General features: G+C 45.9%; 1 protein-coding gene across 1 annotated transcript; it reads right to left on the bottom strand.

Moving 5' to 3' along the window:
- Positions 1-314: 314 nt before the first annotated feature.
- Positions 315-8,641, bottom strand: LOC307242576 (monocarboxylate transporter 9-like). The gene is made up of 6 exons (XM_080017083.1): positions 8,575-8,641; positions 6,910-7,169; positions 4,785-4,928; positions 3,784-3,879; positions 2,441-3,319; positions 315-2,259 (listed from the first exon to the last, which is right to left on the bottom strand). Exons 1-6 carry the CDS (start codon positions 8,610-8,612, stop codon positions 2,075-2,077), a joined length of 1,602 nt encoding a protein of 533 aa, XP_079873209.1. The 5' UTR covers positions 8,613-8,641; the 3' UTR covers positions 315-2,074.
- Positions 8,642-11,607: the final 2,966 nt, after the last annotated feature.

Genomic DNA, 11,607 nt, shown 5'->3' on the forward strand with positions numbered 1-11,607 from the left:
CAGCCCAAATACAGCACAAACATTGGGAAATTATATGACATCCTTATCTGCCAAGCTGCTCAAGTACCCATTTACCCATCAAAACAATGAAGATTCATAATTTTCTTTATTTTTGGTATTAATTGACAAGCCTAAAAGCATTTGTCATATTTATGTAATTGTTTCGGCATATTTGACTATAGACTATATTTATATTGACTATATTTGATCTAGGGAACAAGTAAATTCAAATGATTGCATATAGCCTGCATACACAGTATGTTTTATTTATTAAGATTTTAAAATTGTACAGTCAACTAACACATCATTAAGAATTCAAATCTTTTATTGGCACATTTTAAATATGTAATTAGTGGAACGAAACAGACATAAATACCTCAATACTGACAAAATGGTTCAAATCAAAGTGACAGTCCAATATCCTGCCTATACATTTTTTTGAACATGTTTTTGTACTTCATTTGCCTTCTACAAAATACATTCTACAAATACAGAGAACAAAACACATCCCATTTACATCCCATTAAAGTTGTTTCAGTCTTTAATTTGATTAATTAGATTTAGATCACCACGATATCTCTCTGCAAAGAAATACTAAATGGTCATATGCATTCTAATCAATCCTTAAAAACAAAAGACCAAATCACATTTATTCATAGTCGGCCTAGAATACATTGTGTATGACTGGCTAGTGCATAAGACACTTAGACATGGTATGCTTCCGACATGATTCCAAAACGATGTCAAACAAAACATGTGCCCACAGATACACACACACACACACACACACACACGCACACACGCACACGCACGCGCTCGCGCACACACATACTTCAGCATACTATAATTACAGATATAAGAAAGGACCAGCCTGGTTAAAATAAATGGAATAAAAGGGGCTCATTAAAAGCATGCTACAAATAATCAGCATGCTTTTAGAGGAATTGAACCATGGGTCTTGCTATTGTTTCCACCTCTGCTACTAGACATTGGCTGTTTACCAACATCAGCACTTGTCAACTTTATCTAACGTCTTCTTTCCCAGTCCAAGTTCTGTTCCAAACTGAAGTTTGGATGAAGTCACCCAACCTAACGTACGAGTATACATTGGTCGGTCACTTGACCCAGATGTCCCAGCATTCATTTTTGAACAAGGACGCTACGACGGAGGTAACCTTGACAAATGTGAAGGACGTACTTCCCCGGTTTACAAGTCTGTTCTCGTAGCACACAGTATTGAAAAACAGCCTTTGTCTCGAACGAGATGGAAGATACAGTTTTGCGGAACTCAAACTAAAGTATTTCCAACAGTACAAATACAGTTCAAGGTCAATGCACAAAAGTAAGTAAAAGGTCTTAAGTAAAAGGTTTTTTACCATTCAACAGGCATTGTATAATGGCAGGCGTGCTTTGGTAAAGAGTATTCAAAAAGACTATTTAAAAAAAAATACAAAATGTGCAGGATAGACATATACTTGCTATGCAATAAAGTGCATTTCCATTTTTCCAATCCCTGTATTCTCTAATTCTGCTGAGGTTCTTGGGATTTGGGGAGGGATTTGAGTTATTGGAGATTGAATGAACCTCTTGAATCTCTTGATTAGAACAGTCATAGTGGTATTTGAAGTGGTACCCAACATATCTGCAGAACACGTAGCTCTTTGTCTTGCTATAAAATAATGCCTCTCCAGAAATGTGGTAACCATCGCTTGCTTTAGCTAAACATACCTTACAATCTTAATGTTGATCCATAACCAAGATTTTGGGCAGGCCTCTAAAAATGAGGCAACGTTGGAACATTTTGACAAGTCAGTCAAATGTTAAAAAAATATCTGTAGTGTATCCTGAACATATTGAACTGCAAGCACGGTAGGAAAACAAAACGGTCTGTACCGTGTGTTTACAAGATTTTGTTCAGGAAATTTCATATATCAAAATCTGGCACCTGAATAAATGGCGAAACCTTTCCCCTCATCAAGGACGGAAAACAAGCATTGTGGTGTAGGTACACATTATCAGCACAGTACTGTCGGACAGCAGTGGGCGGGTCTGAGGTCCCTGTGGTAAGGAGTGTTCAGGCTACGGAGGCAACTTTGTTACAGTTGCTGGTGTATTGGACGTCTGACCTATCGCTCTCCGGTGTCTTTCCATCCCAGCAGGGAAGTGCGAGCAAAAACAGAACAAATGCTCCCAGCACCACGCAGCTTCCGCTGAAGTAGAATGCCATGTCGTAGGATTGGGTCCAGTCAAAGAACCACCCTGGAGAGCGACGGGGAGACAAAACAGAAAAGAAACAAGAAATGACAATGATGCCCCCCAAAAAATGAGAAAGACATTCTGCTTCTTCATTACATATAAACTTTTTTCTTTTTTTTTTTTACGGGTGCAAGATATCCATACATAGGGATAAACATATTACGATTATTTCAAACTCCATTACCTACAACGGGCGGTCCGAGCACGATCCCAAAGCCTCCGAAGAACATGAGGATGCCGTGAGCTTGGGTCAGTCTGTCCATGCCGACGATCCTGGTGGTGATGTAGGAGGTGAGGGACCAGTTCCCGGAAAAGAAGCCCACCACGGCGGACAGGATCTGGAGTCCCACGTAAGTCTTTGTGACGGGGATGAGCAGCAAAGATGCACCCGTCGCAAACATGGTGAACGCATACAGGTATATGCTGTTGATCCACTTGAGGTCGGCCAAGGCACCCAGCACCAGTTTGCCCACGCCGGCCGTGATGGCCACGATGGACACCAGAGGAATGATTCCCACTTCCTCAATCATGCCTCCGCTTTGCGCCACATCCTCCATGAAGAGCACGGGAGGGAAGGACCCCAGGCTGAATAGGAAGACGCCGATGCAGAAGGCAACCATGACGCGGCACTGCAGGATGTCCGCCACCGAGTGCATGTACCGCGCGTACGCCTGCTGCTTTTTCTTCAGGACTTTTAGAAAAGTCGAGCACGCCGGGAAGCCTCCCCTCTTCTCGTTGGCGTGGACGACCGAGTCCTTGGTGTCAATTGTGATAAGCAGCTCCTTAATGATGAGAGCCTTCTCTGGCGTGGTCGCGGCGGTGCCCGGGGCAACCTTCACGTCGTCCACTTGGGGCTTCTCGAAAAGCTGGTCCTCTGTGTTGCGCTCCAGAGCGGCCTTTTGTTTGAGGTAGTAGCTGGGCATGTGAAGAGGCCTCATGAAGCCTGCGCAGGCCATGAGGTTTAGAGCAAGGGCTCCAACAATAAGCAGGCATCCGTCAAGTCCAAACAGCACAATCAGCTCGTTCTGAGCGGTGGCGTACAGGAATGCTCCAACACTGGTGCCTGTTTGAACAAAGAAAGGCTTTAGTTTGGTACTTCCTGTACCAGCATCCAATCATTCATTGCGTACAGATTATGTTTGTGTTAGACTTTCACCTGTCCTCAAGGCTTTTACAACCGTCAGCACGAACACTGTTTTTACCTCAATAACACTAGGTAAAAACCAAACAAATGACGGCTAATTTGTGCTCACCCATAAAAATTATGTTAATTCCGTCCACCAAATACTATTTGAACATCCACTTTATTTGTGGTCATGCTTAAGTTGCAGACATTACCATGAAATCTTTTGATTTATGGCCAACCTGGTCTGTTCAGTTGCCGCCAGTCCGCTTAGGCTACACTGCTGCCACTACAAATGTTTACCTTGGCTTCCCCAGATTCCCGGCTCGTCATACATGAAAGAAGTGAGCATGGAGGACTGGTGTGCACCCACAGAGCGCAGGGCAGAGGGGGGGCTGCAGTACCTGTGGTGACAATGCCGAGGGCAAGGCCACGTCTCTTGTCAAAGTACTGACAGGTGATGGTCAAAGTGGCGGCATACACCAGACCACAGCCGAGGCCTGAGAAAAACACATGGACAGCAGAGGCATTGGTATCACATTTACATTTAGTCATTTGGCAGACGCTTTTATCCAAAGCGACTTACAAGGGAGAATAACATTCAGCTACATTGCGACAGAGGTATCTATAGTCTTCCTTGTTGCAGCTTATTTCCAGGAGTACAACTTTCTGTATTTATTTGGTATTTTGAAACAAAATGTATCGATATCAGTTACTGTTTGCAGTTGGGGTCAGGAACTCATCTTGGGCATTACCAAACCCTTCTCCAAAAACATCCAGGTTAGAGGAAGATAAACAGAGTAAGAGGGACTCTAAAAATAAATCACTGTTTGATTCATGAACTCTCCCAAGGCTCAGCATCCTAAAGAAGGCGGGTGTTGACAGTGATGGGCAGTTAGAGCAGTTAGTCAGTTAAAGTTAGATAACAGGCGGCCATGAACCTAGGATGACAGAGTGGTACTGGGGTATGAGAGGTACCGGCCCAGCTCCGGTCCAAGTCATACTTTTAATCCCTGTCAACGTCTTTCACAAATCACATGGTAATAACAAACATGATGCAATGCCTACTATTTGGAAACAGCAAATAGTTAACGTTGTTTTTCCATGAACCCTAGACTTGATGGGATGATGGGATGATTGCTATGACGATTGTTATGACAGGGATTATGAACTGGGTTGAACATCATTTAAGACCAGAAAGTGTTCCCTTGTGCTCATGACTAAGGGCTTTGAACGTGGGCGCTCCATCTATTCTTTCTCACAATTTGAGGCGAAAGACTCAAACTGACTGTTGCTTTAATTCCCTTTGTAGAATATCCCCAGTAAGTATGTAACACACCCAAGGGGATTAAGACTACAAGTGAGCCACGGTGCTTGGATGGATGCGAGGGTGGGGGTTTCTTACCGACAACAATCCCATAGGAGAACATGAGGAACTGGACATTGGGAGCGAAGGCACTAAGCATCAACCCCCCTGTCACCATCACACCACTGAAGATGGTCACCGGACGTGCCCCGAAACTTTCCACACAGGCACTGCAGATAGGACCTGAGGGGAGGCGGTACAAATAAAGTGTGTGAAAAAACTTTATTACAGTTATGTAAGTGATCAGTTATAAAGTGTCACCATATGCTCCACTCTATTATGACTATATCATAATGCAATTATAAGATATAGCATATATCCCCTCCCTTATGAGTGCTTATATGTATGACTTAATATATACAATATATACAGTATATATACATTGCAGGCCAAAACACAAGTGTTATCACTTACTTGTCTTCTTCTTCTTATGCCACTGTTTCTTAAGTCATAATTCACCTTAATTTTATCACATAGTGCTACTTGTCTTTGTATTTTATCTCTCTGCTACACACTTCTGTTTGCTGCTGAAAATCAAGTTTCAATATCCATCTCATATCTTGTTTGTATGTCCTCACCATGTGTGTGTGTGTGTGTGTGTGTGTGTGTGTGTGTGTGTGTGTGTGTGTGTGTGTGTGTGTGTGTGTGTGTGTGTGTGTGTGTGTGTGTGTGTGTGTGTGTGTGTGTGTGTGTGTGTGTTTCAAGCGGGCGCTCCAGTTTCCTCCTCCAGTGTATACCGCCAAACACACAGGGAGGCTACATTAAAGGGAGAGTCTACATTACACGTAATTGAGCCTTATTTATTACCAACATTCCTTTGTTGGGTTTTTTTTTTCTTCAGACACTCTATAGAAAGAAGACATCAGCAGAAATTGATACAGTAAGCGTTTTTTATGTTGTGTATAGTTTTTTATGGTTATAGGACATATGTATTTAAATGTCCCTGTGCCAATTTAGCATAACACCTTTACCCTTTTTAATGTATGTTATATATGTTATATATATTGTTTTATGTTTATTATGTGAACACAACATCATAAAATCATAAATAATACTCAATCCCAGTGAAGTCAACTGACTCTTCATGGCTGGAGACGAGCGGAGGGGCACACAGCCGTCTGTGTTTGTGTACGTTTGCGCGAGAACCGAGACCGAGTCCTGGTTACGCATGACACTTCAACAAGTGTCATGCTTAACCAGGACTCGGTCTCGGTCTCACTTGAGGCGTATCGAAATTCTCAGCGAGGGGCTGTGATATTCTGAGGGTGTGCGTGGACCACAGCCAACGACAGCCCAGGAAGCCATTCGCACCCGGTCCACCGGTTGGCAGACCCAGCGTGGATCCAGGGTGACTGCATTGTCATGGCGGCCTCGCGGCTGTGACAGGTGTCCACAACAGGGCCTGGATCAGTCTCGTTATGAGGGACAGCCCCTCCCCAATTCCTTTGAAAAGATAGCAGCGTGAAGACAGGCCGGCACGCAGGAGGGCTCCGCCTTATAGTCGGAAATGTCAACCAGGACACGGCCTGTTCCGCCATCTATCACCGAGGACGGTTGGTTAGCAGTAGAACCCACGTGCTCTTACAAAATATTCTGCCTATAGCGTGAAGAAGTTGACATTCTCAAAGACTCGTATGATGCTGTCATATGTGATAAACTGTGTGTGTGTGTGTGTGCGTGTGTGCGTGCGTGCGTGCGTGCGTGTGTGTGTGTATTATATATTTCATTTCTCACATTTCTCTCTCTCGCACGGTATTGGTGTCAGTCTCTGTTATGTCTGTTATGCTGTGGTTACAGATTGAATGCTGTATGATAATTCAAAATCCCTGCACCCAATCAATCAAAACACTCCACAACAGCAACTCAGCACTTACGTCGCCCTTCCTGTTGCATCACGGGCGAAGGACTCTTTCACAATCTAACCCAACTCTTTCAAAAGCTTGAATTAAAAGGGCTTATGGGGAACAGAAGTGTCTCTGTCTATGGACACTTAACTTTACAGCACATGTTTGAATTGGCTCCTTCGTAATGGTTAATCACTTTTTAGTGTAGCCCCCTTTCCTCTCACCCACGCAAGCGTCTACCCTCCGCTTTCACTTTGCATTCCTTCTGTATCAACCACAACAGTAACCTTGGACATAATGTGATTCTTCCATATACTCACTGGCTATAAGTCCCACTCCGGAAACCAGGGAGCCCACCCAGGCCGTCATGCCCTTGCTTTCCTGGAAAGCATGCAGCCACTCGGGGTAGAGGACGCCCACCGACTGGGGCGACCCGTAGGCCAGGAGCTGTGCCATAAAGGAGACCACCACGATCATCCATCCCCATCCCCCGTCCAGCGCTTTGGGTGATGTAATCATGGTGCCGGCGGGCTGGTGCTGTCGATGGGGATCAGATGCAGCCTGGACGCATAAATTGTTCCTGGAGAAAGAAAGAATAACAGCAAAGATAAGTTGTGATTCAGAAAACAGTAATAAAAGGCAAGACGCAAGAATCAGAATCAGAATCAGAATCAGAAATACTCTAATAATGCCAGGGGGAAATTACAAAAGTTTCAGGAAAGCGCTTGGAAAGCACAAGACGCTCATTTTACCGAAAGCGGTAAGATCTTTACCCGGTGTGAGGAGGGCTGCCACGGCTCCTGCCCGGCAGAGCAGGCAGGTCGGATTAGTGTGAGGTCCCGAGTGAAATTGGACTGCACAGCGAGTCCCGGAGGGCTGCTCCTTTTGTGACTCTCTAAAACCACACCTTTGAGGAGGAGGAGAGAGTGGACCGGCCTGCCCCGCACCCTTCTCATGTATCTTGACCTCCTTCTTTGCACTCGTTTTTAATCCCCACCTCAGGGCTTGCATCACCGGACAGTGACCCGCTGGAGGAACGCCCAGACGCCCCCCCAGCCCACCCCCTGTGCCGAATGAGGGTGTTTTCAGACATTTTCTCATCAATAATTTCTACGTTAGAGCGATGTCAACGCGTCGCACTGCAGCAGCATCGCCAAAAAAGTCTTCCTCCTCACATAAAGCAGCATAAAAAAATGTCTAATAATAAAAAAGTTGCCGGATCTCAAAAACACAGACGAGGCTCTGGTTACTCCTTGGAACTTCCTTGGTGCTTATATTTATTACAAACATACACAAGGATCAATCGCTCATCACCGGTGACTCCAGATGTTTAGGTTTACGTTTGTGACATGCCTCTATCACCTTCAAGACATTCACAGTCGCAATCAGCTTATTCGCTCAGGTGCTTTCTCATATGCAAGGAATTTGTCTCTGTGAGGGCTGGTGCATTGTTGTTGTTGTTGTTGTTGTTGTTGTTGTTGTTGTTGTTGTTGTTGTTGTACAGACGACTAGCCTTTTAAATAAGCTTCACAGAAAATAAAATCTAAATATACAGAATATACAAATTGTGCTCTATGCACGGGATATATTTAATTAAAAGGCTACGGTTGAATGAATAAATATGGATGAATAATTAAGGTCTATGTATGCAATAATACAGTGAGTAAATATGAACCTATATAAAACCTATAAAAATTATTATTATTATTATTAGTAGTAGTAGTAGTAGTAGTAGTATTATAATAATAATAATAATAATAATAATAATAATAATAATAATAATAATAATAATAACAATAATAATAATAATAATAATAATAACAACAACAACAACAACAACAACAACAACAACAACAACAACAACAACAATAAAAATAATAATAATAATAATAATTATTATTATTATTATTATTATTATTATTATTATTATTATTTATTATTATTTTTATTTTTTTAATAAAGAAAATGCAGAAAAAGACACTCACCTCACCAAAACCGTCAGCGGCGGCAGCCTCCCCCGCATCGCCGGCCGCAGGGCAGTTCCCACACGGCTTGTTTTTACTGTGACACCTCGGCTCGTCGCCGCCGCGTCGCGGAGCCAGCGATGGGGGCGCGTCCCGCCGGGCCGTGTGCAAAGCCACCGGCATCGAACCGGTTCAGGGCTGTTCCCGCCGGCCCGCCTCGAGCCGCCGCGCGCGCCTCCCCGCCCGGATGACGGGGGCGCGCGCGCGAGGCGGGGGCGCGAGACGGCGTCGTGCGTCGTTGAAAGTGGCGCGAAATTCATTTGAGATGAAAGATTCGACCGAGTCGCTCAAAAAGGAGGAAACGACCACGGAGAGAAGGTGTCATTAGCTGGTGTTATTATCACTATTATTGTAATTGTTGTTGTTGCTGTTGTTATTTTATCATTTATCAGTCTTATTTCAGCATCTGGTCACACTCTTTCCACTCTTTTGTATAATGTATCTTGGGATCAATACATCACATTGTTCAGAATGGCACGCAAAAATGAAAAGGAAAAAAAGTCTCGGGCATATATTTAGTACTTTCAACCTCATTTCGGTACAGACGTATAGGCATTTAAACAGTGAGTGTGCACGTGCGACACATTGCCCCTTCAGCGAGTTAGTTGTCACGCTGCGGTGTTTGCTGTAATGTTTGCTATCTCCTAAAGTTGGCTTTAAGCAGGACGTTAGCAAAGGTATAACCTATCCAACACCATTTGAGTCATAATTAAATACATAAATAACCCCTAACTCCCTATCCCCTAAATATGCCTATGAAATAAATAAACAAGGCAAGAATTAACTGTCAGTATAAATTAGTAAATATAGTTAAATAAATATTTTTTCATTTGTGGCGGACCAAGGGGTGCGGTTAAGCCGCGGCTGCAGAGGGCAGCATGGCTTCCTTCCCCGCAACCGCACAGCTACACCGAGTGGGCCGTATAAGTACCCGCGCGACGGTGATTGATCTTATCCGGGGCAGGGAGCTTTCTTAATGTTTGTCCATCTTGCAGAGGGGATCGGTGCACAGGCTCGTCAGCTGTCCAGTAGCTGGACTGGAACGTCATTACTCCTGCACCCAAACAAATTATTCTTTATCATTTACCCTTTTTGCCAGCAAGCCACCACAACCACAAGTGGTGCCAGAATAGGGACCCGGGAGGGGCGGAGCGCCAAGTGAAAGGTGCCCCGGAGCCAATCCACTGGCTGCGCCTTGCAGACCTGGAGGAGGAGCGGGAATTCCTCCGCTGCCGTGTCCTCGCCAGCGTGAGCTCCCAGGAGCACGCCGCAACTGACCGCTTGCCCACCACCGCCAACAGGGACCTGCCAGAGAACCAGACCCGCGTCCAACCCCAGGACCCACACAGGATTCACCGGGTCCCCAGTCCATCCCGATGCCCCGGAGGGAAATGTCCAGGGGCCCGCTGCGTCCAACACCAGGACCCACGTGGGGTTTGCCGGGTCCCAAGCCCCTCCTTATGCCCCAGAGGGGACCAGCCAGTGCTCTGCCGCACCCACGGGTGTCAGGAGATACCCCTTTTCTTTCCGGTATTATCCCCCTCCCGCCGGCTTGGGCGGATGTTTAGCAGTTGGGTCTTGTGGTGCCACGGGACGCTGTCTCCCCTTCCCTTGCTGTCCCCTCTGTCCCCCGTCCGCTCCCAGGGCAGTGCAGCCGCGGGAAGTCAGGGAGCTGCACAGACTGACACGACCTCCGAGACTGCACCCGGATGGAACTTGGCCAGGTGGTCTAGGTCGCCGGCCCGCCAGACCCCTCCTCAAGAAGGGGCTTACCAAGTACTGGCAGGGCTACCATGGGGTAGACTTCAGGCTTTTCTGGACATGGGCTGTTCACAGACAGTTGTTGTGTGCATGGGGATATTCACACCTATCCGATGGTCCGACTCGAAATTTGTTGCAAGGGGAAAAAGCATAGGGTACAGGCTGCAGTTAGTTCCCGCCTGTCGCAATCCCTGATTCTGGGCACGGATTGGCCAGGGTTTGACGCGTTGATGAGCAAGGCTGGGGGGAGGGCGCTCACGGTCGGTAGGGAGATGTGAGTGTTGTGTGGCGCGTGGTGACGCGGAGGGGTAATCTTCCCTATCACCGACGTGGGACGATACCCTACGCGGGTGCTTTGAGTGGGTAGTTAAAATGGATGGAGTATTGATGCGCCCAGACGGTGCCCTCACTCACCGATATTTTTTGGTGATTAGGGACAGGTTATATCGAGTCAGCCGTGACACTCAGACAGGAGAGGAAATAACCCAGTTGTTGGTGCAGAAGAACTCACCATAACTCGATGGTTGGTGACCTCGGTCACGATAAACCATGACAGCGGATAACGGCCCGCTTCTATTGGCCGGGGATTTGAGCAGATGTGGGTATATGGTGCGTGCCAGTTAGTCAACCCTCCGGCTACCCCAAGAGCACAGTTGAGGCCCCTCCCCATAGTCAAGGTCCCATTCGAAAGACTCGGTATTGACCTCAACGGTCCGTTAGACCGCAGCTTATCGTTTTGTATTTGTCCGAGTGGATTATGCAACCTGGTACCCCAAGGCGGTGCCATTTCTCAGTATTATGGCCAAAAGTGTGGTGCAGGCACTGTTTCAGGTCATCTCCCAAGTCAGGATTCCAAAGGAAATCCTGACAGAACAGGGCACTACCTTCATGTCATCTACACTTCGGGAACTTTATGAGTAACTGGGCATCGTTTCGGACCAGCGTTTACCATCCCCGGTTGAGCTGGGCTGCACTTAATTGAGAAACAATGGATTCTGCAGTATGACATTGTGTTTGCTTCGGTTACACAGCACAACAGTGACCTTGTTTCTGGAATTAAAGGGAATGTCAATCAGAGAAGCTTCAAGGAACACGCCACCTGGCAGCCCATGTTGTTCATGTGGTTCAAGCAAAAATGCTGTATTCTGACAGTGTTTTCTCAGCCTGACATCACCCATGACACAGCACTTTTGTTTTGCAGGAATGGTGATGGGATCATTTCCATGCAGCTTG

The sequence above is a fragment of the Zeus faber genome, assembly GCF_960531495.2.
Source record: "Zeus faber genome assembly, chromosome: 16".
Taxonomy (NCBI): domain Eukaryota; kingdom Metazoa; phylum Chordata; class Actinopteri; order Zeiformes; family Zeidae; genus Zeus; species Zeus faber.